Source organism: Ixodes scapularis, unplaced genomic scaffold, assembly GCF_016920785.2.
Source record: "Ixodes scapularis isolate PalLabHiFi unplaced genomic scaffold, ASM1692078v2 PGA_scaffold1__304_contigs__length_218370807, whole genome shotgun sequence".
Classification (NCBI taxonomy): domain Eukaryota; kingdom Metazoa; phylum Arthropoda; class Arachnida; order Ixodida; family Ixodidae; genus Ixodes; species Ixodes scapularis.
In genome coordinates, this window is record NW_024609846.1 from 152,436,820 (window position 1) to 152,460,420 (window position 23,601).

Below are 23,601 nucleotides of genomic sequence, written 5' to 3' on the forward strand. Positions count from 1 at the left end.
GGGGAAGATCATGGCGGCACAGCGCGCAGCAGTGGCAGCACTAACGTTGGGCAGCACTGAGCTGGATTTCAGACGCCATGTTCTCCCCATAAGTGGCGCGCAGCACGTGTCTCGAGCATTTCCACAACAATGAATGGCGCCACTATATCAAGGCTTTATCAAGGCAACCACAAGGTCGGTCAAAAAGCGCGCTACAAATTTGTGTACGAAGATCCCTCGCGCGCGCCGCGAGAGGGCGTGCGCTTATTTGAGGTTCACTGCGGAGTGAATATAGATTTCACATTTAAATATTCTAAGCTTAAATGGTAAAACAAAATGGCTAGGTGGCGTAAGCTACCGCCCGATCCAAAGGGCTCAGCCGTATTCATCCATCCATCCATTCATTAAGCCAGTAGCCACACACTTTTGTCACTTTAGCCAAAGCTTTAGCCAATTCAGTGGGTAATGGGAGTAATGGGAATGGGGTTCTTCCGTGTGTCATACACGGAGCCGTCAGAGCCGGTGGTAGCTGTCACGCTGTGTTCTAGCGTTTGTGCAGTTCGATCTCGCTGTGCTGGTCGTGTTTCATATGGGGAATAGACATCCGCGCATGGCCTGCTCCGCAATCCCAGCGGGACCGAGATCGGTGGCCGTGTGGGAGTACCTGCGCTTCTCCGGCACCTGGCTGCCCTACCCGGCGGAAGTTTGCGAGCAGTTCGAAAAGGCTCGGGGCCAGCCCGGTGGCACGGTCGTGTTTGTCAACGCGCCGGGCATCAAACCTCACTCGGTCGACGTGGTCAGCATGCGACAGATCTTCGCTGAGGACCAGGGTAAGACGACGTCGGCTGGCGGGCCGCTAGCAGGCCGGGATCGACGCCTTTCCGCCGCAGGCTCCTCAGCGGCAGGATCGACGGTGCGTCGTATGCTGTACCCGCCGGACAGTGCTCCCGCCCAAGGCGTTTCCTGGCAGTGGCTGGCCAACAACAAGGCCACCTGGTACACCTACAGCACGCCGCTCGTCTGCCTCATCGAAAAGCTTCGGTTGCAGGTGAGCCTTCGCGCCGTCCTCGGGGCCTCCGCCAGAGCCGTTGGCGTCCACCGGCGTCCGTGCCTCGGTGGGACGCCTGGATTTGGTCGGTCCTGCTCGTGGCCGACTGTCCGACTGTCTTCAGCCAGGGAACACTGAAAGCTCCTCTTGTTCTGTGCAGAATGCCTCAATGTCCTTCCATTCAGGGTGATGACATTCCTTGTAATACCCATGATCCACTGCACGCGTTCGCGTGGAAAACAAATAAATAGCCGAAAACAAAGTGCGGCCTTATTATTAGCACAGTAAATGTCACAAGCTCGTGCTCCAGAAGAAAAAAAAAAGGCGTTTGAAACGAAATTGTCAGGTGTCATCACCCTAAGCACATGAAGACTGATATACTAAGGCGAGCTGGTGAACGATCATAGCACCGCTGATCGCATAGTGCCCGAGGAACCATGCCTGGAGTGGGACCACTTGCTCTAAAATACCGAGGGAGCGCCCACCCCACCTTCACTAAAAACTGGGTTGATCTAGACATGGCTGCTTGTCCGGTCAAATCTAGCGCTTAACGTATAATTTTCAGAATTCCCAAGCTTGGCAAATGTTATAATAGGCGCTTGACTGAAGTGAATGCTTCCACGCTATTTTGCGGTAAGTGGAACTTTTATGTACAGTGAACGTACAAGGAGCTGGTCGACAGTTAGGTTGGTGTCTTCGGGATCTCTGAACCCACGTATTTTAGCCCTGTAAGGGCAAGAAATCCCGCTGAAAGAAAGGAGCCTTCCCTAAAATTCAAACGTTTACATGGTGTTCGCGGCGCGGGCACGGCTGACGCAATCGCCCCATGTTCCTTCGGCGAGGTGCAGTTGATGCAACCCATAGCCGCTCTTGCCACGCGCTGGTGTCTGATGCAAACTGTCTACGCTCTTGCCGCTTGCACCAAAACGCAACACCGACACACACAAATGCGTGCACATCGGTGTCTCTTCTTACAAATGCTGGGGGTACCAAATTTTCTTGTGGCTCCTGAAAGGTGTTATCCTTGGATTTGGGCCCCTCGGTGGAGGCCACGACCCGCCTGATGCCTCAAGACACGGTTCTGATCCCTGGGTCGAGTAGGGCGTTCTCGAGCGGTTTCCTTAGTGCTCCCAAAAACATAGCAGTGTGCAGTTTTCCTCATATGCAAGTCGAGAAAACAACGGCATCCCTCAAAATGTGTTCCCGTGTGAAATGTGTAGTGATTCACACGGACTGAAGTAGATCTATAAAGTAAAAATCTCTGCAAAAGTCACTTCAGCAAAAGAAAAACATAGGTTTTTATTTATTTTTAATTGTTAATCAAAAATCTCGGAACCCTATGCATTCAAAACATCAGGCAATTCGAATGTCATAACACACATTATCAAATTTGATTACGATACTGTATTGATGGGTGCAAAATCCCATTCTCACACCTGCCAGATACTAATTTACACCAAGTTTTAACTTCCTAAAATCACCTACAACTCGAAAAAGCTTGCGAGGCCTAAGCCGACCCGGCTGGGGGTGCCTTGACAGTGGAAGATAAAGCACATACCTCCCCAAAGAGCGGCGGTATTGAGCATCGACTCCCAAATTCATAGGAGTTCTGGGAAATTGTCGATGCGCTCAATCTGCTCAGAAAAAACTGCTGCTGTTTCGTGTTCAACCCTGGCCTGGGAACAATGCAGGGTGCCTGCCCCGTGGGGCTGGGCTCAGAATTTCGGGTTGGCCCAGGTCCATCTAGAGCTCCATCTTGGAGTATAACTGAATGAGGGCAGACAATGTTTAGAAGGACAGGAAGAAAATATGCTAAAGAGAGGGAAATAAAATTTATTCATTATGAAGCATAAGACAGTAGGGAATTGCAATTGATGGGAAGTTGTTTGGGGAAAAATAGCGCGACGATCACATGACGTGAGGAATTTAGACAAGGTCGGCTGTGCTGCTTATTCGACGATATGAAGATGACGATTGATGGACATTGTGCCCATCGTGCATCATGGTGTGATTTGATATTAAAATGACATTGCGTTGGTTTAGCGTCGATACATTGTTGATGAATGAATGATTTTAAGTTGTGATGCGTTTTCTCGTCAATTTCAGCGTAAAACTGAGTTGTGCATATAGTTCACGTGACGTCAATTTTCCTGACAAATTTAGCAGGGAAACTGAATTGGTGCATAGGTTTTGTGACGTGAATTTTTATGCAAAATTTAGCTAGGAAGTTGAATTTGTGCATAGGTCATGGACACCAATTTTTATGCTAAATTCAACCGGGAAACTGAATTGGGCAAAGGTCTTGTGACATCAATTTTTCCGCTAAATTTAGCGGGAAAACTGAATTTGTCTGTGGGTCCCGTGATGTCAGGTCATGTGATATCAATTTTGTCGCCAAATTTAGCAGGGAAACTGAATAAGTGCAAAGGTCGCATGACATCAATTTTTCCGCAATTGGGGAAGCTGAATTGGTGGATAGTTCACATGACATCCATTTTTCCGAAAATTTAGCGGGGAAAAAACAGAACAAACAAATTAGTCGTTAGCTGTTTACACAGCAGGAGTTTAGTCTGCCAGAACATGACAACATTGTTACCCACTGTAGATAAGCAATTTAGCCAGTGCAGTATCACTGCTAGCCTGGGGTCTTTAACGTGCACCACGGAGTAGTGATACACGACCGCACACCGGTACGGTGCTCATCCAGATCGAAACGGGCAGGGTTGGGGATTGAACCCAAGATCCCTGGGTTCTGCAGCGCAAGCTTTCGCTCCACATGCTCCGAGCTGGTGTGCACTAGCCTTCTCGGCCACCAATCCCTTCTTTAGCAGGGAAACTGAATTGGTGCATAGGCCTTGTGACGTGAATTTTTCATCTAAATTTAGCGGGGAAACTGAACTGGTGCATAGGTCACATGACATCCATTTTTCCTACAAATTTAGCGGGGAAAAAACAACAAACAAATTAATAATTAGCTGTTTATACAGCAGGAGTTTAGTCTGCCAGAACATGACGACATTGTTACCCACTGTAGATAAGCAATTTAGCCAGTGCAGTATGACTGCTAGCCTGGGGCCTTTAAAGGGGCACTGACACCCCAAAGGTCATATTCTTTTTTATTGTCTGAAACGATGCAAGTTGTAGTCATAGACACGCAAAAAAAATCGCATCGCGAAAAAAAATTTTCCTGCGCGCGCGCGCGCCTTTTTATTTTTGGCGTTTACATTTCGCGTGCTAACATCCTTGCTTCTTTTGATCGATGACGTCAAAAATCAGGAAATTTGGAAGCTTCGTAGGCGACATTTCTATAACATTTAATAACGGCAATCGTAAAACATGTTTTTTAACGCAATGACGAACGCACTACGGCCTTTCTTTTTGAGATACCAAAAATCAGATTTCGGTGTGATGTCGCTTCCTGAATTTGTGTTCTCGCTCGGAAACCTTGGCGGCGCTCGAGCAGAGGCTTATCGCTGAGTCGGGGAAGACCGGGTTTTCCTCGCGTCGGCTCCCTTCTATCCCGCCTGCTCACCTCCTCCTCTCTTCGGGTCGCGGTAGCAACGGCGCTTTGCTTCACAGCGTGGTGCGGAGGTCCGAAAGAAAGTCGAGTCGCAGGAGACCGCAAAATTTGACTCACTGCGCTGGCGCGAATCGCGCGGGAACTTCAAGTTCGGCATTTGGAAATTGTTTTTTTAGTTCACAAATACTGAATTCCCAAGTTTCGAATTTTGAGGGTAATGTCCCGGAATCATTTTCAGTCGTTTCGGATAATAAAATAAATTACGATTTTGATGTGTCGGTGCCCCTTTAACGTGCACCACGCAGTAGTGATACACCTCATGCCGGTACGATGCTGATCCAGATCGAAACGGGCAGGGTTGGGGATTGAACCCAGGATCCCTGGGTTCTGCAGCGCAAGCTTTCGCTCCACGTGCTCCGAGCTGGTGTGCACTAGACCACTCGGCCACCGATCCCTTCTTTAGCAGGGAAACTGAATGGGTGCATAGGTCTTGTGACATGAAATTTTCCGCTAAATTTAGCGGGGAAGCTTTTCATTTACGCTCGCACCGTCAAAAAACCGAGGAACAGCCCACTAACAGCTGACGCTGTAATATAGAAAGGACTCATAGTGCCCGGTCTGTTTTTGGGCAATACGGTATTATGTGTGAAGTCTGACGTTCTCTGCGAGAAAAGAACTACAAGATGCCGAGAGGAGCACGCAGGAGGAAAGAACTCGGGGGGGGGGGGGGGGGGGGGGGGGAAATCGGCTCTGGCTATGCATAGGGCACGAAATCGGGAAATAAGGAAGGAACATTGGTAGAATAATTCACAAGGGAGCTCTTCGTTATTTGAAGCTAGAACAGGGTTATTGAAATCTAGGACATAATGCAAGGGGGAAATGGATATGCGGCATTCCGTACGCCAAGGGGAAAACAAGACAGGAAAATGCACGGGGCTGGCTTCCTGTGATTTGGCATGCCAGCCAAATCAACAGATATGGCTCGAGGGTTTGCAGGCAAGGATGGAAGAATGGATGACAAGGGCGTTGCAATCCCCAAGAGGATGTTGGAGGATTGGTGAAAGAGATCTAGGGAAGTGGTGAAATTGTGCACAAAATTAATGCATTATGCAGTCTAACGACAGACAAAAGTTTGGGGCAAAATTTTCATAGGAAGTGTAAGAAAGGTTTCAAGGCTAGGTGGCGCAAGGTACCTCCAGATACAAAGAGTACAGCTGCTAGCATCCATTCATTCATCCATCTAGCCAAAGTCTAGCTACTATTACTAATACAGAAAACAGCTCGTACTACACATAGAATGTTTATGATGAAAATAATCCCTGGGGAAGGGGAACAAGAGGGACAAAGGACAAACACAAATCTCCAAACACAACTAGGTGACTGGTGCGCGACCGAAAAAATCCGCGTGGTCCGTGGATTATTTTCATCATTCGTGTTCCAGCTCTCTTGCACCTTTGCATTTAATTATATTGTTTATATTTTTAAAAACTGCAAGCGTAGTGAGTGCTCAGGCTAGCTGGTCAATCTTAGGAGGGTGGTGCAGTAATGTTTTGCATGGCGGCTTCCAGATTTAGTTTTTGGCATTCGTAAACTACGAAATATGCATTTGTTTCTCTCTCCACGCAATTGCAGGCGTAAAAAGAAATAATGAGGTGCCCTCAACTCGCAGCTAGGACAAGCAGCCACTTGACCTAGTTCGATTATGTGCTACCAGTGTTCATCATAGTCATGTGCTTAGGTTGGCTAAGCCACGACCTTCTCTATTCCTGATCTGCCCACCGAAGAGGGTGCCAGCACGGGCCTTGTAGTACATACCTTGGCTGCAGCATTTTGTCATGCCGTGCGAAACGCTACGTAAAGGTCTTTTTGTTTCCTAGGATATCAATCGAAGGCACGGAAGGCATGGTGGCGTTATCTGGTCTTGACCTTACTCTCAATCGGCTCTCCTTACAAGATCTCTTCGCTGGATGGGCGACAGATTCATCACTAGGGGCTCCAGGCTGCCAGCACAGTGGCTGCCATGGGCCACAAGTGATGCGAGAATGCGACTTATTTCACTGTTGACGTTTGCCAAAGTTGTTGGCACCATTATTGTACCAACAATTTTGGCAAACAGCGGAGATGGTGCTGCGGTATATATGCCAACCAGAGAGTTGGCTCTTAACAGGCGGCTTAATGGTTCCCTAGAGGCATTTCCCACTTTTCCACATGTGACTGGCATAGAGCATGGTAAGGTTAAAAGAAAGAATTAAGGGGGGGAGGCAGAGAAAGAAGGCATAAAAATGACAAGTTTTGAATGCTGCAAACACAGCACTGTTCAAACATAGAGGTTGATCTTGAAGAAAGAAGAGTCAAGGTGTGTTTCTCCTTGTGAAAGAATCAAAAGCTTTTGTGGCCTTTGCCTCTTCGTGTGGTTTGTTCCATGCACAAAGCACCAAGCTGCAGAAGGGGGCTGGTTACCCAGGTGTGCAATGTCGTGCAATGTCGTGCTTTCGAGGTTACTTTTTTGTTTCTATGCCAGCTATTGGAGGCCAACACTGGCCGCAAAGTGGGCATGAGGCCTGTTTCAGCATTCGATTGAGACTCATGCTCAGTGAATGAGTACATTTGTTTGAGCCGAACACCGATCCAGCACTCGTGTGACCCTCTTCTATTCCTAGAGTGCACTACAGGAAGTGACTAGGAGCCAGCCACATGAGACGATCTGCATTAAAAAGGTCAGACACACGCACCATCTCTGACACATCTAAGACGAAAAAGCATTGGGTGTTGATTACTTCTTTAAGGGGATTAGCAAGTTTCTTCAGGGCACCCCTCGTCCTCTTGTACCTCTAGCAATGTCACAAACTTGGAGTCATATCACAGAGCAACTCAAATTCACTCACAGTGGAGCAGTGAGGGTGAGGGAATGAGTCTGCGAGCGAGTTTGACAAAGTTATGATGTAGGGCAGGCTGTAAGGATGCACCCATTTCATGACCGACGTTTACTGGCAGCTTTTCGACCTTTCTCAGCAGCCACATTCAATACTCCATTCAGCTCTAGATGAAACATGATGCAAAACAACAACCTTTAGTGTAGTCTCCAATCTAAATAAAACGAAGCTCATGGCCGTCGAACCCTCGTTCGCTGCAAGCAAATAAAAATCCAGTAAACATTTCACACGGTTTTGCGAGAGGCATGGTTCGCTGCACCCAGTCGCAATGCTCGTCTAGCTGTGTCGGATCCCAAACACCTCTGTGGACCTCAAGACTAGCAGCCGTGTTGGGCAATCTTGCATCTTTATAATTCAGCTGGAAGGTTCCGTCGGCACTGGCGGAGGTCTAGACCACAGTGAGAAGGCCCTCGTTCAGTCTCGGCAGTTGGTGGAAGTGCCAAAACCAAATCGACTTTGCGGGCACTTTGCCCAGAACCGGCAAGGGGGCGGCAGCAGCGCCTCTTGAGTGAGTGTCCTTGAGATGTGACCGGGTTGTCTTTTTCCAGGGCTGGAGCCAGGTGAACCTGCAGAACTACTATCCAGAGTGCATCTACACGCTGGACTTCTCCGTCATGGTGCAGAGGAACAACTTCTCGGGCTTCTCCCGCAGCGTGAGGAGACTGGACGGGCTCAGGGGCTACCCGCCCAGCTGCGAGGACGCCTCTCCCGCTGCCGAGACATACCCCGAAAGGTAGCTATTTCTAGGGAGCACCGAAGCTTTCGTGGCTTCTGGGGCTTTTCGATTGTCGCGATAGCCTCCAGCAAGGTGGTAGCGTGGGCCAGCTGGTTCATCATGTTCAAATAAGCAAAGAAACGCAGGGATGGAGAGAGACTAAAATGGGACAAGGTGCACTCGCAACTAGGTTCATCGTCAAAAACAAAAATACGGGCCAACGAAAAAAAAGCAGTCGTTATCGTAGCGGCACCGAGCCTCTCTTTTCTTAGAAATTCAGACTCGGTTCGCGATAGGGCTAGGAGAAGCCTCGCCAACGAAGTCTTCTCTCTGGGTTTTTATTACTAAAGCTTCGTGCATATTCCTCAAAGTCATTTCCTTTGTATCTTGGTCTCCTCTTGTCCCCGTCTTTTGGCACTTTTCTCTAGTAGATGTCTAGGTAACCTGCGCCGGAACTAGCTTGCTGGGAGGTTGTAAATCGTCTTCTGCCACACAGCCCTTTGGCGCAGGAAAGGGCCGGGGAGTTTAGGGCCAAGAACGAGGTGACCCTTGTCTCAATACGGCGCCCAAAACGCGTGCCCGACCTGTGCGTTTACCACATCCTGAAAGGCGGTTTTTCGTTCTGCCCAACTACATCGTAGAAGCGTCCCTTTGTCGCTGGCCCCGACCCTGGTGGCGTGATGGTAGCGGCGGTGGATGTGGCAGACACCCGTTCGGCTGCGGGTCGCTCTCCAGCTCGAGAGTCGACAAAAGCTTCAGCGGCCGGAAGTCGCATTCTCTCGCGATTTCCTCTGCAGCTCGTGCGCCCAATCACCAGGACCGCGACGTCCAACAGCGCGACGCTCCGGCTTTTGCGACGTCGTTTGTTGCCGCTTCGGGACCACGTTGGATGCGCGGGCGGGATAGGATGCCAATTGCACCGGTCGGACACGCGTTATGGGCGGCGTAGCCTTGGCGGTTGTGTGGTGGCTGGCACGTAGATCAGCTGGACGCCCGGTCGCCTCCACTTTCTGTCGCTCCTTTGGCTGAAGAGAGCCGTTCCGAATTTGGTTGAGAGGGCGTCTGTCGGTCAAAGGGGCCGTAAAACGATGTTGGGTTAAAATTTTAGTGGCTGCTAGTAATCGGCTAGTAGGGCAAGACAAAACTAGCGCGGGCGCCAGGGAGCCAGAAATGTGACTTTCGTTGCGAAATATTGAAAATTAATGTAGGTGATTTCTCTTTCCTTCTCTCTTTCGCGAGCAAACTTTTCTGCCTTGTAAGTGTGAGGTAACCCAATGCCAAACCACGTAAGCGAAGCGCAGCTCACGAATTGATTTGCGCGCTGCATCATTTAGGCTGCACGTAATAACCATACATCTGTCGGAGAACATTCAGCTTTGCATGCTGGGCCAATTTGTGCCTCGGCAGATATCAAGGCTATAAAGTCAACTCTAGGAAATTCAGTGCTCACAAGGTGAGCGAAATGCTTCAAATTGAGCAAACTTTGAATTAAAAAGTACTCTCAAACCTCAAGTTTCTTTTGTTTATTGAGGACGCACTCAAAAGTTGAAGGTGAGCATTTTTCTTGCAATTTAGACATTACTGGAAGTATAAACACAAGAATGGACAGAACCTCCACTGATGGAGACATGCTGCAGTAACTAAGCTCTGTGTATTGCAAACCTTTCTTAAGTGTTTTCACTATTTTTTTTTTGCTGAAGTAAAAGATTTTTGTGATGTCTAATGCAGTTTTTGCATCAGCGGCACTTTGCACAGAAAGTGACTGTTCCCAGGCCTAACCACTGGCACAATTTCATTGTTTTAAAACGAATCACAGACGACGCCGTCTTTGTTTACATCAATATATTCGATGGATGAAACGTCTCCGAAGGCTGAGTAATTCCTCAATACGGTCTAGCCGGATTATAACGAAGTCGACAAGAATCACAAATTTCTTCGCTATACTGCCACCCGCAGCTTGGGTGGCCAAGCTGCGGCTTGCGAGCCGCATGCGGCTCTTTGCGTGTTAAAGTGCAACTCATGGCTTACTTGACCTTCGAACCATCATATATTTTACTGTCCCTTGTTTGGCTTAGTTTTTACTTTCTTTCCTTTGCTTCGTCGCTTACTACCACCGGTTCACCTGCTACGCTATGCCCGGACATTTGGAGGGCCGTCTGCAACTTTTTTGTTGTTCTTGTTGTTGCTTTTCCACTGTCGTCTGTGATTACCTCCTTTGTTCCCCTTCAATTGAGTTTCTGATCCGAAATCTTCATATGTACTTTTTGATACTTAATAAATATATTAAGAAGTGTAAGCTTGTTATACATTTTAATTCGGATTTTATTGGAGTATGCGGTCACGTCTGCTACGAGTCATCGTTGGTTGATCAACCAGCCGCCTTCGGGCATACACAAGCGCATACTTGGAGATGGCAGGCATGCCATGTGCCTGCCACCTCCACTGCGAAAACAAGTTATTCTGATGTGGTGGAAAATCCTTCTTCCGCTTCCCGAATACCGAACAAACGTGAGTAATAAAGTTACTTCAAATTAAACTGGAAGAGCTATCCAAGTCTGGCTTCAAAATCGCCACTGACGCCTCAACAGACGAATATTTCACCAAGCAAAAGTTCAGCTGAAAATGCACTTGAGGCCACTGATCGACACTCAAAAGAAAGGCACAGTGTGCAAGGATTGCCTGGACATGTACGCCAACAAGTACTGGAATGTACTTTTGAAGTGCTGCGCCAAGCGACCAAACAAACAACCTGCCAAAGTCACTGGGAAAAGAAAAACGAAAGCAAAAAAGGTCATACACTGCTAGCACGTAGCAGATTGCAGCACTTTTGCTCTTAGTTCCTACTGACGCCAAGCCGGCGCAGCCGTAGCCTTGGCTATTGTAACGTGCTACGGGCGCCCGAGCGAGCGAAGAACCGAGAAAAGAGCGACTGATGGCGAAAAAAAGGAGAAACGTAGGATGACGTCATGGCGACGTCAAATATGTGGATCACCCACTCTGGCAACTAGGACGGGTACAGCCGCTAACATCCATGTTCTCTCGGGGCGCTCTTTCTGCGCTCAAGCGTAGGGTTCTTGTTTCCGCCGCCTCAAAACATGGCGTTACAATCGCCGCCTCTACTTGCCCCTAGATGGCCCAAGTTGTCCTGTCATGTCGTAGGCGGCCGGTTCGCTGCCGCGCGTTTCTCCCCCCCCCCGTTTGCTTGCCTGGTTTCATTTCTTCTCGATTTCATTCTCGTTTTCTGGGGCTTTTATTTATCTTTTTTCATAAACCAGTGTAGCGCAACTTCAGAGAAGCTGCTCCTGAAGTGGGTAGGAGGCAAGGCACAATTTACTTTTTATACTTCTTTATTATTTACACAGATCTCATACATAAAATGGAAGATATATACAGATAATAAAATTTACGGAACAACAGAACAGATGGCACGAAAAGCACGTAAGAGCACAATGAAAGAAATATACATTTATAAAAAATATCGCACCACCACAGTTTTGATCAGCAGAAACTTCAATGTTTTGTAGACAAAAGATACAAATTTTTTGTTACTCAGCTGATGGATGACTTGTTTTATGGTTTTTGTGCTTTCCTATCAGCTGCAGACCTTTTCAAATGAGGGTTTTGCAGATCTCCTCTTTTAAAAAGGCATAAATTCACCAAGGTTCATAGCAGAACATCTGGAGGAAGTTCTAGCCGATTGCTGGACAGAGAAGGTCTTCGACTGTTCTGTCATGAAAGCACTAAGATTCTTCATCACATCATCATTGTATACCAGATAGAGAATGCATGCCAGCACTCATGCTTGCCCACAAAACTAAGGCAAGGGTCTGTGGGCAAAAAGAGCGCACCAAAAATGCCTGTGTCATCCTGTGCACTTAGCACGTGGTACGGTTTCATCTGCCTGCGAATTTCAGGTGCAATGTCGCTCATAGGTAAGAAAAAACAAACGTGTGTTAGGTAAGTGCTGTGTTCACGGGGTTTCTGCTGCACAAGACTGAAAATCGCAACCAGGATCGCACAACATGAAATGGGCTTGAAACAAAAAACGAAACATTACCTCTCGCTTAGGAACTCCTTTGGGAATAGAAAGAACGACAAGACCTTCGGCTTGCTGGAGTTCTTGCACCATTTCACAGCGCAGTAGCGCTAAGGTATCCTCTTCTGAAAGCACCAGAACTTTCAAAGTCAAAATAGCGCGGACCGAGCAAACACCACATTTTCCGCAGAACACTCAGAGCAGACGATCACGCTCATCAGATGTCGGCGACCGTTGCACCGGTGGCACCGGTTGCGCCATTTCCATGGCCACCGGCCCGGCGGCAATGTCGATCGTAACGCCATATTTTGAGGCGGTGGAAACAAGAACCCTATGCTTCAGCGCAGAAAGAGCGCCCTAAAGTAACACGGATCTTAACGGCTGTACCCCTCCTAATGGCCGGAGTGGGTGATCAACATATTTGATGTCATCGTGACATCATCCTGACTCTTGGTGGCCTCTACCGAGGTTTCCTTGAACGCCGCGAAAGCAAATAAACAAAAGTGTAACGTGCAGCTAAAAAAAGAAAAAAAGTGAGGCTCTTTTTGGTTGTTTTTTAATAGTTTCGTCGTGTTTCTTCCGCTTTGCTTGTTGTGGGCTCGACACCGACAACGAGCACCACCTGCTAATTTTCAATGCTCCTACCGACGCCCCGTGCGATCGTCGCCGTTGTTCGCGACTGTTCTCCATTTCTTTTTATTTTCGTCTGGGATAGGGACCCCATCTTTTCTGCAAAGTTCGGAAAGTGTTTGCACGGTCATTTTTCTCATTACTTTGCAAACGGGCTGACCGTAATGCTTTGCAAACGGGCTGACCGTAATGCTTTGCAAACTTGCTGACCGTAATGAATTGCTTCAGCTGTTGGGGTGAAAAAACGGAGCTCGCAAAGCTCGAGGACGTTGCGGAGCCTATACTTTTTCATTGCGTCGTCTGCTTCCGTAGACTTCGAGTCCGATAGAGGCATCACTGTCACATTCGCCACCGCTCCCATAGGTTTTCGGAGGAGTTTCCAGTATTGGCGAAGCTATATCGTATTTGGCTTAGCCGCGCCATTATTTCAGGAGTTCCTTGAAAAGAAAAAAACCTTTCTCGCAGCTGCGTGGCAGATGTCCTGAAGCAGACGGGCTGGGCCCACGGTCCCGCTAGCCAGGCATCACAAAACCAGAAGGTGCCCCAAAACACGCCGTCCACACAAAGGTAATCGACGTCGGGGAAGCATGCCGTTTACGACAGTTACGGGGTTTGGAGGGGCCTTGTTACGGCGCCCGACATGCGGTGCCGGCTAATGTGCCTAGCACCCTATACCGCCTGCGCATCGAAAGGCGTCCCGAAGTGGCAACAAACGACGTCGCGTAGGCCGGAGTATCGCGCTGCCGGGTGTCGCGATCCTGGCAGTTGAGCATAGAAGTTCCGGTGAAAAGCATGAAAGAGTGCGAGCGTCGCCGTCGTCGCGGCGTCCCAAACTGTGAGGTTGCAGAGCCGCCTGCAGCGGAGTCTCCCGCACCCACCACTGCCGTTGCGACGCCACCAGGATTGCGACCGGTGACGACGTGGCACTCTCGCGACGTCGTCGGGCGGAGATCGAGGGGCCACTTTTTGGGACGCCGTAAACGCGTTGGTCAAAGACATGTTCCAGGCACCACTACCTCAAGTGAACATGCCTGTGGGGTCCTCGTTGCAGGCAGCCCAGGACGCGCCGCAAGAGGCTCGCCGAAGCTGCCCCGGCGGAACTGCCGATCAAGACCGGCCCGGCCGAAGGACCCCCCGGTGGGTGCTCCGCTCCTCTGAGTAGCTCTCGGGGAACACGGGGTCGATCGGACTGGCAGTTCAAGAACAAAAGAGAGATTTCCCGATCCTGGACACTTCTTAGCGTTACAGTCCTTTTTATAAATGGAGACAGCCGTTGCTGGTAAGGTTTTGCGTAGGGTCCGGCAATTGGTCAATAGGTTTGTTAGGGTTTAATGGCCCAAAAGCAGCTTGGGCCATGGAGCGCCAAAAGCGGATCCGGCCTGTGTACCGTGTGGCTTTGCCGATCGCAGTATCGCTCAACGTGACACCGACGTCGAACAACGCGTTCCCCCCCTCCCCCCCCCCCCCCGGTTACATTTAGTGGAGAAATCTCGCCGCAGTATTTAGCAGCTGAATTTTCCGGCCAAACTAAGCGTGGAACTTGCGACGTCGGGGGCAGCGTTTTCCCGACAAATTTAACGGGGAGGGCAAACGTGGAGCTTTTCTTCTCTAAATTTGGCGCGGAACTTGTGACAGCGTAATATTTTCGCTTTTTCCGAATTTTAAATTGCGGTCGGTAGCCTGTGTGCAGTAGAATGTCCAAAGCCTCGGCTGTTGCCACAGAAAAAATCTTGCGGAAAGGAACCAGCAGTTTTTTTTTATCAGTCCACCAGATCCCATGTCCCGACAAAACTAGCTCATCTGCCTACTCAATTGTACCCCCCATTTTGCAGCGGAAACGATCGGTATGTACACTTTCGTAATGAGACGCAGAACAAAAATGGCGCGTAAGTAAATGTGGAGAGTCGACCGCCATCTGACATCGGCCTTCTGACATCTTGCTGTTGGGGCCTTCGTCTCACCCTCTTTTTTGCCACCCTCTCGGGTCGTGTGTTGGACGTCACCTGACAAAGTAATGTTCTTGTTGCGGTCATGCATTGGGTCTTTCCCAGCAGCTTCGTTTTTGCTTGCCGGTAAACTGTCGCATGCATGCCGACAATTTCAATACGCGCCATCCATCGTTCGGAGCGTAGGCGTGATGCCACGCGAGATGACATAAGTGATGACTTTTTTCATCTGCTTTTTTTTTCTGGATGAGCGGAATTTTGTAAACACATTCATGCATTGTTTACCAAGGCAGCTTTTTCTCTGTTTGGTCTTTACGGGAAGTAAGGTGGTTTTTGGCGGAGAACATAACCCTGAACGGTGCTCTGAAAGTTTCTGCGATCAACCCTCAGGGGATGATCGTGACAGTTCTGTGAATGAGAGGGATAAGGAGAGCCTTGTGGAGATTGCCATTTCTCCAAGCTAGAAGTTCTACACAGATGCAGACCAAGATTCTGAAACACTACCTCCTTGTACTGGCCAACATCCAACATTTTCGGCTGTTGTTCACAGGCGATTTGGTGCTGAATTTAATTTTACGATCACTAAATTATTGTATTGTTTTTAGTGGAACCCGTGTACCGTAATTCCGGTGTATAGTCCGTGGACTGTACATGTTTAAAAGTTTAAATTTTACCCGACGCAGACTATGTACAAGTGCAGGCTATACAAGGATTTGTTTTTTTCTAGATCGTTCACTGTGACAAGACATAAAGGATTTTATGAGTAACAAAGTGTATTAATGTTGTTGTATGTATGATTCAATCTTCTCTGTGAGCTAATACGGCAGGCATTTGTCAAGGTGTGATGTGTATGATAATTTTTCCGTTCGGACTGGGCACTAGAGGTGCAAATTATGCACAGCGTGCGGCCTATGTATCGGAAGCGGACTATAGTCCGGAAAATATGGTACTATGTCACCCTAGAAGGTTATAAATGTTTTACTGTAGTTGTACCTGTTGGCCATTAGGGGGAAAGCACACAGCCAGCTCATCGGGGAAACGTGTTGGCTCATTCTGACCAAACCTCAGAATAGACCCATTTCGAAGCTCAGTCTAGCAACCTTCATCACTATCATCATCTCAGTGTATAGCATCTGTGCCAAACTACAAGGAGGCCTTATTGAGGTTGACGAAGGAAGAAATTAATACGACCATGTTGTAATTATGTCAAGAAGACATCAGTACTACACGACGCACGAATTAGTCTGCGTCGGCATTTATTTCAAAGTGGTACAATCAATCTCTTGGACGCAACTTTAGGTGTAAAGCCTTTTGACGGCAGAAATTTAATCGAGGGGCTTACGCGTCGCCACGTTGTACTTTCAGCTCTAACGGTAACACCGTCAAAACCGAAACAAATCGAGAAAGACTTACGAAGTGATCGAAGAGCCAATCCTCACCTGCCATCGATCTGCGAAAGTGACGGTGCCCGATAGCATGCAGTTTCGTGACCGCCATTAGTTTGTCGAGAGTGAAACTGCTTTTTAAGCCACCAGACGGCACTAAATTTGGAAAAGAGTCGAGGTTCGGGTAATCTCGCATTGGACCGAGCAGTGGGAGGGGCCTGTTGGTTGTGGAACGAGTGTCCGAATGTCCCCGTGCCCGTGCAGGTGGCAGCGAGGAGTTCCTCTCGGCGCACACGCTGGACGTGGGGGACCCCGTCCCGGAGGTGAGTGTGGCCGGTCCCGCATCTCCTCTTGCACGTCTCACAGCGTAACTTCCCCGTCTCTGGGAGCGTCCCCATAGATTGTATACGGATCATCAGCCACGCCTCCGCAGCTCCGCCCGATCCGGGTGCACTCACTGGCTACGTCGCTAGATCAAAGTCGGTCGTCGAGCTTCTTGGGATGCCCGGCGCCTTTTCGTGGTGCATCCACCCGATGGCGCTCTCTACACTGTCGGCCCAGCCCATGTGAACGGGAGCGGCGGAACTCGCGAAACGTTCGATGCACGTTGCCTACGGCGGAAAGTGACTCTTTCTTGGTTCTTATGGTGAGCGTATAGCTTTCGCAAAAAAGAGTGTCTTACGAAAATGCTCCTTCTCCATCGCTCGTGGGAGTGGTGCCGCAGGTGGCAATAGGATTGCCGTCCGCCCGAACCCGCTCGCGTGCAGGCAACGGAAAAAGACTGTTTTCGAACGACGTCCTTTTGTGGAGCTCGTCAACTGAGATCTAAGAATGTTGCTCACTGGCATGCTGTGAAACACATTTATTGGCGAAGAGAGTGCAGAACTTGGTTTGAAGTATGGCGTCTGGTTAACAACGTCGACTGCGGGGTTTTCCAAACTTGAAGTAGATCTCTCTAGGAGCTCGGACAGCGTCCAGAGCGAATATAGGACGTCTCAAAATTTTCCCGCAGAAATTTCGAAACAACCCTGGTTGCAGCTTCCTTTCAAAGCCAGATCCTAGCCTAGAAACAAATCCTGAAAGAGAAAGCAAAAAAAGCAAAAGCCGTTTACAACCCCCTGTAACACCGAATTAGAGCGCAGCTCTTGAGGAGGAGGGGGGAAGGGTAATGAAGGTCACGTGTCTTCGGGGGGGGGGGGGGGGGGGGGGGGGCTCACGTGTCTTCGGGGGGGGGGGGGGGCTCACGTGACATTGGGGGGGGTCACATGACCTGGGGGAGGGGTCACTGACCTTGGGGGTCACGTGACAACCCCCCCCCCCCCTTGAGGTCACGTGACCTTAGTGGGGTCATGTGACCTTGGGGTAGGGGGACGTGACCCTTCCCCCTTCCCCCGAGGTCACGTGAACCCCCGACATGTCCTCGGGTGGGGGGGGGGGGGGGGTCACTTGACCCCCCAGGTCACGTGACCCCCCAGAGAAATTTTTCCGCTAGATTTAGCGGGGAAATTTTTCTTCTAAATCTAGCATGGAAATTTTTCCACTAGATCTAGCGGGGAAATTTTTCCGCTAGATTTAGCGAGGAAATTTTTTTGTTAAATTTAGCGGGAAAATTTTTCTGCTAAATTTAGCGGGAAATTTGTCCGCTAGATTTAGCGGGGAAATTTTCGCGCTAAATTTAGCGGGGAAATTTACCCATAGTGCACCGCGCGGTTACGGCGACGGCGACGGCGACGCCGCTCAAGCCGGGAACGGGCGCCTAAGAGCTGCGCTCTAAAAGAGCAAGACGAGGCATTGATGTCCAGGGACGCGTGACCGCGAGCTTGGAACTTTTTTTTTCTCCTTCCAGCCCAATAGTGTGGATGAGTGGGCTTCTTACTTTGGTGAACCGTAGCTTTTGCCATTTGTCCGAGTTACACAAAAAGGGAGTGTGGCGGTTGGCAGCCCCTAGAGGCTGCCCAGCCCCGAGCGCCGTCCCAAGGAGGTACCCCGTGTGCGCAGGAGGACTGCAGCATTTGCCGGGAGCCCCTGTGTCAGCCGTCAGCGTACGCCGGCAGCGGCCGGGTGGTGCGACTGCGCCGGTGCAGCCATCCCCTTCACCACGCCTGCCTGGTGGCCATGTGCCAGAGCAGCCCTCAGGTAGGCATGCCCGGGACTCGAGTTTGGGCGCGGAAGCGTGAAGTTGCGGGCTGTCTCATTGGCAATCACCGGAGGTTTGATTTTGGTCGAGGTAAAATTAAAAGCGTTCTCGGCTGCCATTTCATTGTGGCGCCACGGCTCGTGCATAATCAGCCTACGAGACATTTTGGCTCGTTTGCGAGCTCGCAGTTGGGTCACGTTTTGTTGAGAATGTGTCACCAATGTACCAATAGCGAGACAAGCTTCCTTTTCCTCTGTCGTGCCTGCCCTTAGTGCTCCCTTGTCTACTGGTCAACGTCGGCTTGTGGCCGGCAGCATAACAACTTATGATTTGTGAACGAAAAGTGGGTTGTCAGTGGCTTTCGTCGTGAAATGGCGAATGATTGCAATTTCAACCTGCGTGCGATCTCACTTCATTACGGCACTCGTTTCGGAGCGGACAATAGGCTTTTTTTTTCGCTTTGTTAGCAGACGACATACTGTGTCGCCTTGTTTTATTTCCGTCTGCGAGTGACGCTTCATAGCAGACGGACTGCATTCTTTGCTCGCGTTAGCAGACAAGCCATCTATGAACGGTATTTTTACTCGCTCCGCAAGAGGCCGATTACATCTCACTCTCGCTCTTGCTGTAACCGAAATCGGACCCCAGGTGAGGCATGGGGGCTGACGTTGGACCGCCAATGTCTGTCTCCATGCTCCTGCCATTTCAGTGTGGCCGAAATGAACGGGAATGCGGCGGACCACTTCCTCTAGATTTATTGGTGTCTTGTCTCGTTAACGTGCATGCTTCTGCTTTCAGGATAATATTCCATAATGTGAGGCTTGGTAAAAAAAGACAGTGTTAATTTAGAACAATGTCTTATCCCCTTGAGTGGCAAGGGAAGTGTCCGGCCTTTGTTTTTGTGGACAAGAGCTACACACAACCTACAAATGTTTTTCAGGTTTGTCATCTGCGGCTGTGTCGCCCATAGGGAGCAAAAAGCAAGTGACCTATTTAGCCGGGAGGCCCCTAAAAATGGAACCATTCTTAGGTGCTCAGGTCTTATCTTTTTCTCAGGAAGAGCAAGCAACATCAGAAACCAGCGAAGCTCTATGTATAATTTTTACCCTGAAAGCTTCACTCTAATTTTCTTCTTTTTTTTTTTTATCGTGGACTATGTATATCCAAAAAGCTTGTGCCCATATACCGTAGAATACCGTGCATCCGCCCACTCTACAATAAGTGCCCACATCCAAATTTCTAAGATCTGAGAAAATATGCACAGTACATTTATATGTAAAATTCATGACCGGACAAGCGCCCATCCCCCCCCCCCCCCATTTTTTGCAATTCTCTCTACATTTTGAGTGTGCGCTTGCCCGGTATTTTACAGTAAATAAAACAAAAATGCATGTTTCCCCATTTGTTCCCAAACTCGGTGTCCATAGTTTGAACTGCAGGTTTCTACCGTAATATCCCAAAAGATGGACGTCCCCCGAAAGGTAACCCTCCCATATTATTGACATAATTTGCTATAGTTTTTTTCAAAAACGCCGAAAGACAGCTTTTTTCTAGTAATTTCAGCTCCCTGGCCAATGGTAACCTCGGCCGAAATGGGGTTAGTTAGCTACGGTGTTAGATAAGCAAACATAGTAGGTGACTAGGAAGGACAGTTGCCTATGCTTCATTGCTCCTCAATGTGAAAACATCTCTGAAAGATTGCAGAATACAAAAATAGCATTTTGCTTATTTTTTCTCGATCGCACACCGGAAGTTTGCCCACTCCTCATTTCCCCCCCGATTTGCTCTCGCTTTTGGCTGGGCTGTCTCTCGGGACACAACGAGGCAGAAGTGTACAGGGACGGATGGGTCCCCGAAACGTTTGCCCATTCGGCGGGCGATCCATATTAACGAGGCACGACTGCGCGTGGACTCTGTCTTAGGCAGGCCACCTGCAGTGTCCCGTGTGCAAAGCCCTGCACGGGGTGAAGAGCGGCAACCAGCCCCCAGGCCACATGAGCTGCACTCTGCTGCCGGTCTCCCTACCAGGCTACGAAGGCTGTGGCACCATCCGGGTCAATTACCACATCAGCCCCGGCATACAGGTAGGTACCTTCGGGCAGAGGCAAATGTGGTAAGCCCGACTAAGAATGAAGCCGACATGACGGCAAAATAATTTGATCGATGATAAGTAGTAATTCGGTAAAAGCGGGGGAGCCATAAAAACGGTAGCGGTACACTCGGGAGTGCAAGGAAGCACCGGCAAAGCCTCGGAATAAATATTCGATCAAACAACTCTCGCCGATTGGCGACTTGACGGAATTTTTACCGAGGTGTAAAAAAATAACGAGTGAGAAGATGTCGCCAAGCAATTTTGGCACGCATCACTAGCGCCTCCTCCAGCTCCTCGATGCACGAGACCGCAGTCGCCGCCGCCGCACTCCACGTAAGTTGCAAAGCAACCAAAGGACGTCTCACATCTGCGGTCGTTGTTGTTTCGAAACGTTTTTCATCGCTCGAGGCTCTCTGTCCGACGCCTCTTCGTCTTCGCCTTGGCCGCACACGAATCCTTGGTGCAAGCGTCAATGGGAACGTCCACATCAGCGACCTCAAACGAATCGAAGTCATCCTCGGGCACTTCCCTGACAATTTCGAGCACACTCCTGAAGAGAATCATGCTCTTGTTGCAGCCTTGGGAGCCACCTGCAGGCTCGTCAAGCACACGCATGCGAGAAGATACAACGTGCACAAAGCTAAAGCGGGCGGATTTGGCCAGTGAGCGGAGGACGCCGGAGAGGCACGTTTGCTTCACTTGATGGAGAAGCACGTGATGTCACACGCGACGTCACGTGACTCCCAAAGGGGCGGTCTCTTCACCATCTTTCCTCCGGTCCGATCTGGACAGAAGTCGAGTGAGTCGGTGAGTGTCGGAGTCTGCTGCGGGGTGTCAACTCGGAACAGGGACGTGTCTCTCTAATGCATCGCCGCAATGATGAAAAAAAAAAAAAAGGGAAAAACCAGTCGCTCACGTCGCTGCTGCGGCGCGTGACATGCTGTGGCGGTTGCTTGTGTTTTGCTTTCGGTGGCTTGTCCCTTTTAAAGGCGAACACTTAAAATAATCCTGTTCAAAATGCATGCGCCTCGATCGGCATTGCGTTCTGGGGATCGTGGTCGCAAGGGGGCCGTGCATGGGCCCGCGAGGGCCAAGGGAGAACGAGACGAAAATGGCACAGGGCAGAGCGCGGGTAGCGATCTCGAGAATCGTCGGCAATGGAACGGCAAAAGGTCAGGGCGCTACCTTTAGCTCGTCCAACTGTGAGACAAAAAAGCCCTTTGTACCTTGCGTCGCGAGATCTCCTTCAGGGCATTCGAGGGGGGACCCGATCGGGCGTTGGCTTTTTTTGCATAAACACCCAAAGCAGCGCATGTCGCAGTAAACAACTTAATATTGTCAGTAGTGAGAGCAATTGTATATATAGGGTGTTTAATTTTAATTTGAACAGATTTTATATAAAAAAGTTAAAGTAAGACGAGTGTCATTTTCACGATGTATATCAGGCACGGGGGAGATTAAAGGGCAACCCCGCTTAATTCCGAAAAATTGGGGATAATGAGTGATTTCACATTAAAAAGCACTAATAAAAGACACTATCTTATTTGTTTTGCAAAAAATGGGATATATTGTTAAATCTTACTTTAAACGTGAGCAGAAATCGAAACCGAAACTTCGGCTCCATCTGGCAACATTGCCCTCTGGCCGCCAAAAATCCAGTAAGCTGAGATCCCTCGATACAAAGGGCTTAGCCGCATATCCATATCCATATCCACACATGGCTATCACGTGGTACAAGATGTTGCATGATTGTCTATGCAACGAAGGGCAAAATCGGGGCAGCCCGGCGGGCCACCTACGGGCGGGCGTGTACCAGGCGCAAGTGTCATCTGCACTGCATTCTTCATTTTGTTTTGGTGTCTACGACATTCATCGACGTCTGCACAACTGCGGCATCAGTCTGTGCGCGTAGTGTGAACGAAGCTCGGAGAGACAGTAATCACGAATGGTGAAACGACGACGACAGTTGTGACGCGGGACACGGCCGTAACGTTGGTACGGCCGGACGGCTCCCAAGAAGCTCTCTGCGCAGGTGCGTTACCTCAGTTGCGTGGACACCGCTAAGTGCAGAGAGGAAACGTTGCTGACGTAGAACGTTACGCTTTCCCAGACATGTAAAAAAACGAAAAGGCAATGGTGATGACGTTTAGCTCAGTGTTGGCTACGCCCATGTCATAGCCTTGACTGCGCTGTTGGTTGCGCCTCAATTAGCCCGCTAGAGTCAGCCGATTTCGGCAACTTGGAGCGTCGCAAAGTTCAGCGGACCTTTTAAGAAACATTTAGACAGAACTAGGTCGTAATATTTGTCATGTGGTCTTCCTAAATGATACTAAAGAGGACAGCATTGTTGTTTTTTTTCCGAAAACAAAAATGAAGCGGAGTTGTCCTTTTAATGTGTGTGTAAAAGAGGTTTATATCCGTCTCGTCTCGTCTGGTGACGTGAAGTCTCTCGTTGTCTTCGGGTCTGTGCTGACGTCGTTGTCGCCGATTGCCAGTCAAGGGTCTCTTCTCTTGGGTTTTAGTGATGTCGGGATCGTAGACAATTTTAGGGTTGAATAACTTGGTTTAATATGCAGGTATTATACACAAAAATTACAACATAGTTAAAGTTCGCTAGTTCTCAAAACTCGATGGCCTCTGCCGTTTAACTCTCTAAATGACACCTCTGCACTTTATCTACTCGATTTTCCGCATCGCTCTCGATGGGACTTTTATCTCCACTCCTCCTGCATCGCTCTCGATGCGTCTCCTTTGAAATCTCTTAGTTGACTTTCCTTTCTCAACTCTCCTGCTCCCAACATAGCTACCCTCGTTTCTCTCTCTCTCTCTTTCATTCTCTCCCTCTGAAACACATTCTCGTCTTCGTGGTACGGCTACACAAACCCCGACAAGCAAAATAATAAATGAGTGCAGTTGACGCTATCCAAAACGAAACGGCCCTCCGCCGCCGACTCTGTAACATTAAAATCATCGACCCTTACAAAAGCACATTAGCCGATTCCCGGTACAACCCCGAAAGGTCGGCAACACGAAAGGGACGTGTCATCAACGGCATAAATCGCGTACACAAATCAGTACACATTCCGAACGAAGCTGTCAAGAGCAGCTAAAATAATAAAAAGCACCTCCGTACACGGAGAAGACGCGGCACCCGCACACGGGTGTAAGGTTACAACCTTC

The 23,601-nt window shown here is 49.3% G+C and overlaps 1 protein-coding gene across 1 annotated transcript in view; it reads left to right on the plus strand.

Annotated features, from left to right (window-relative positions):
- The first annotated feature begins 397 nt into the window (after positions 1-397).
- The window catches only part of LOC8030083 (probable E3 ubiquitin-protein ligase DTX2), a 35,351-nt gene continuing 12,147 nt past the window's right edge, over positions 398-23,601 (plus strand). Inside the window, exons 1-8 of the mRNA XM_029995582.4 lie at positions 398-809; positions 870-1,027; positions 8,029-8,213; positions 13,327-13,428; positions 13,913-13,998; positions 16,457-16,515; positions 18,191-18,328; positions 20,252-20,413. Coding sequence (XP_029851442.2) covers positions 569-809; positions 870-1,027; positions 8,029-8,213; positions 13,327-13,428; positions 13,913-13,998; positions 16,457-16,515; positions 18,191-18,328; positions 20,252-20,413 — 1,131 coding nt within the window. The 5' untranslated portion in view covers positions 398-568. The remainder of the gene's footprint in view (positions 810-869; positions 1,028-8,028; positions 8,214-13,326; positions 13,429-13,912; positions 13,999-16,456; positions 16,516-18,190; positions 18,329-20,251; positions 20,414-23,601) is intronic.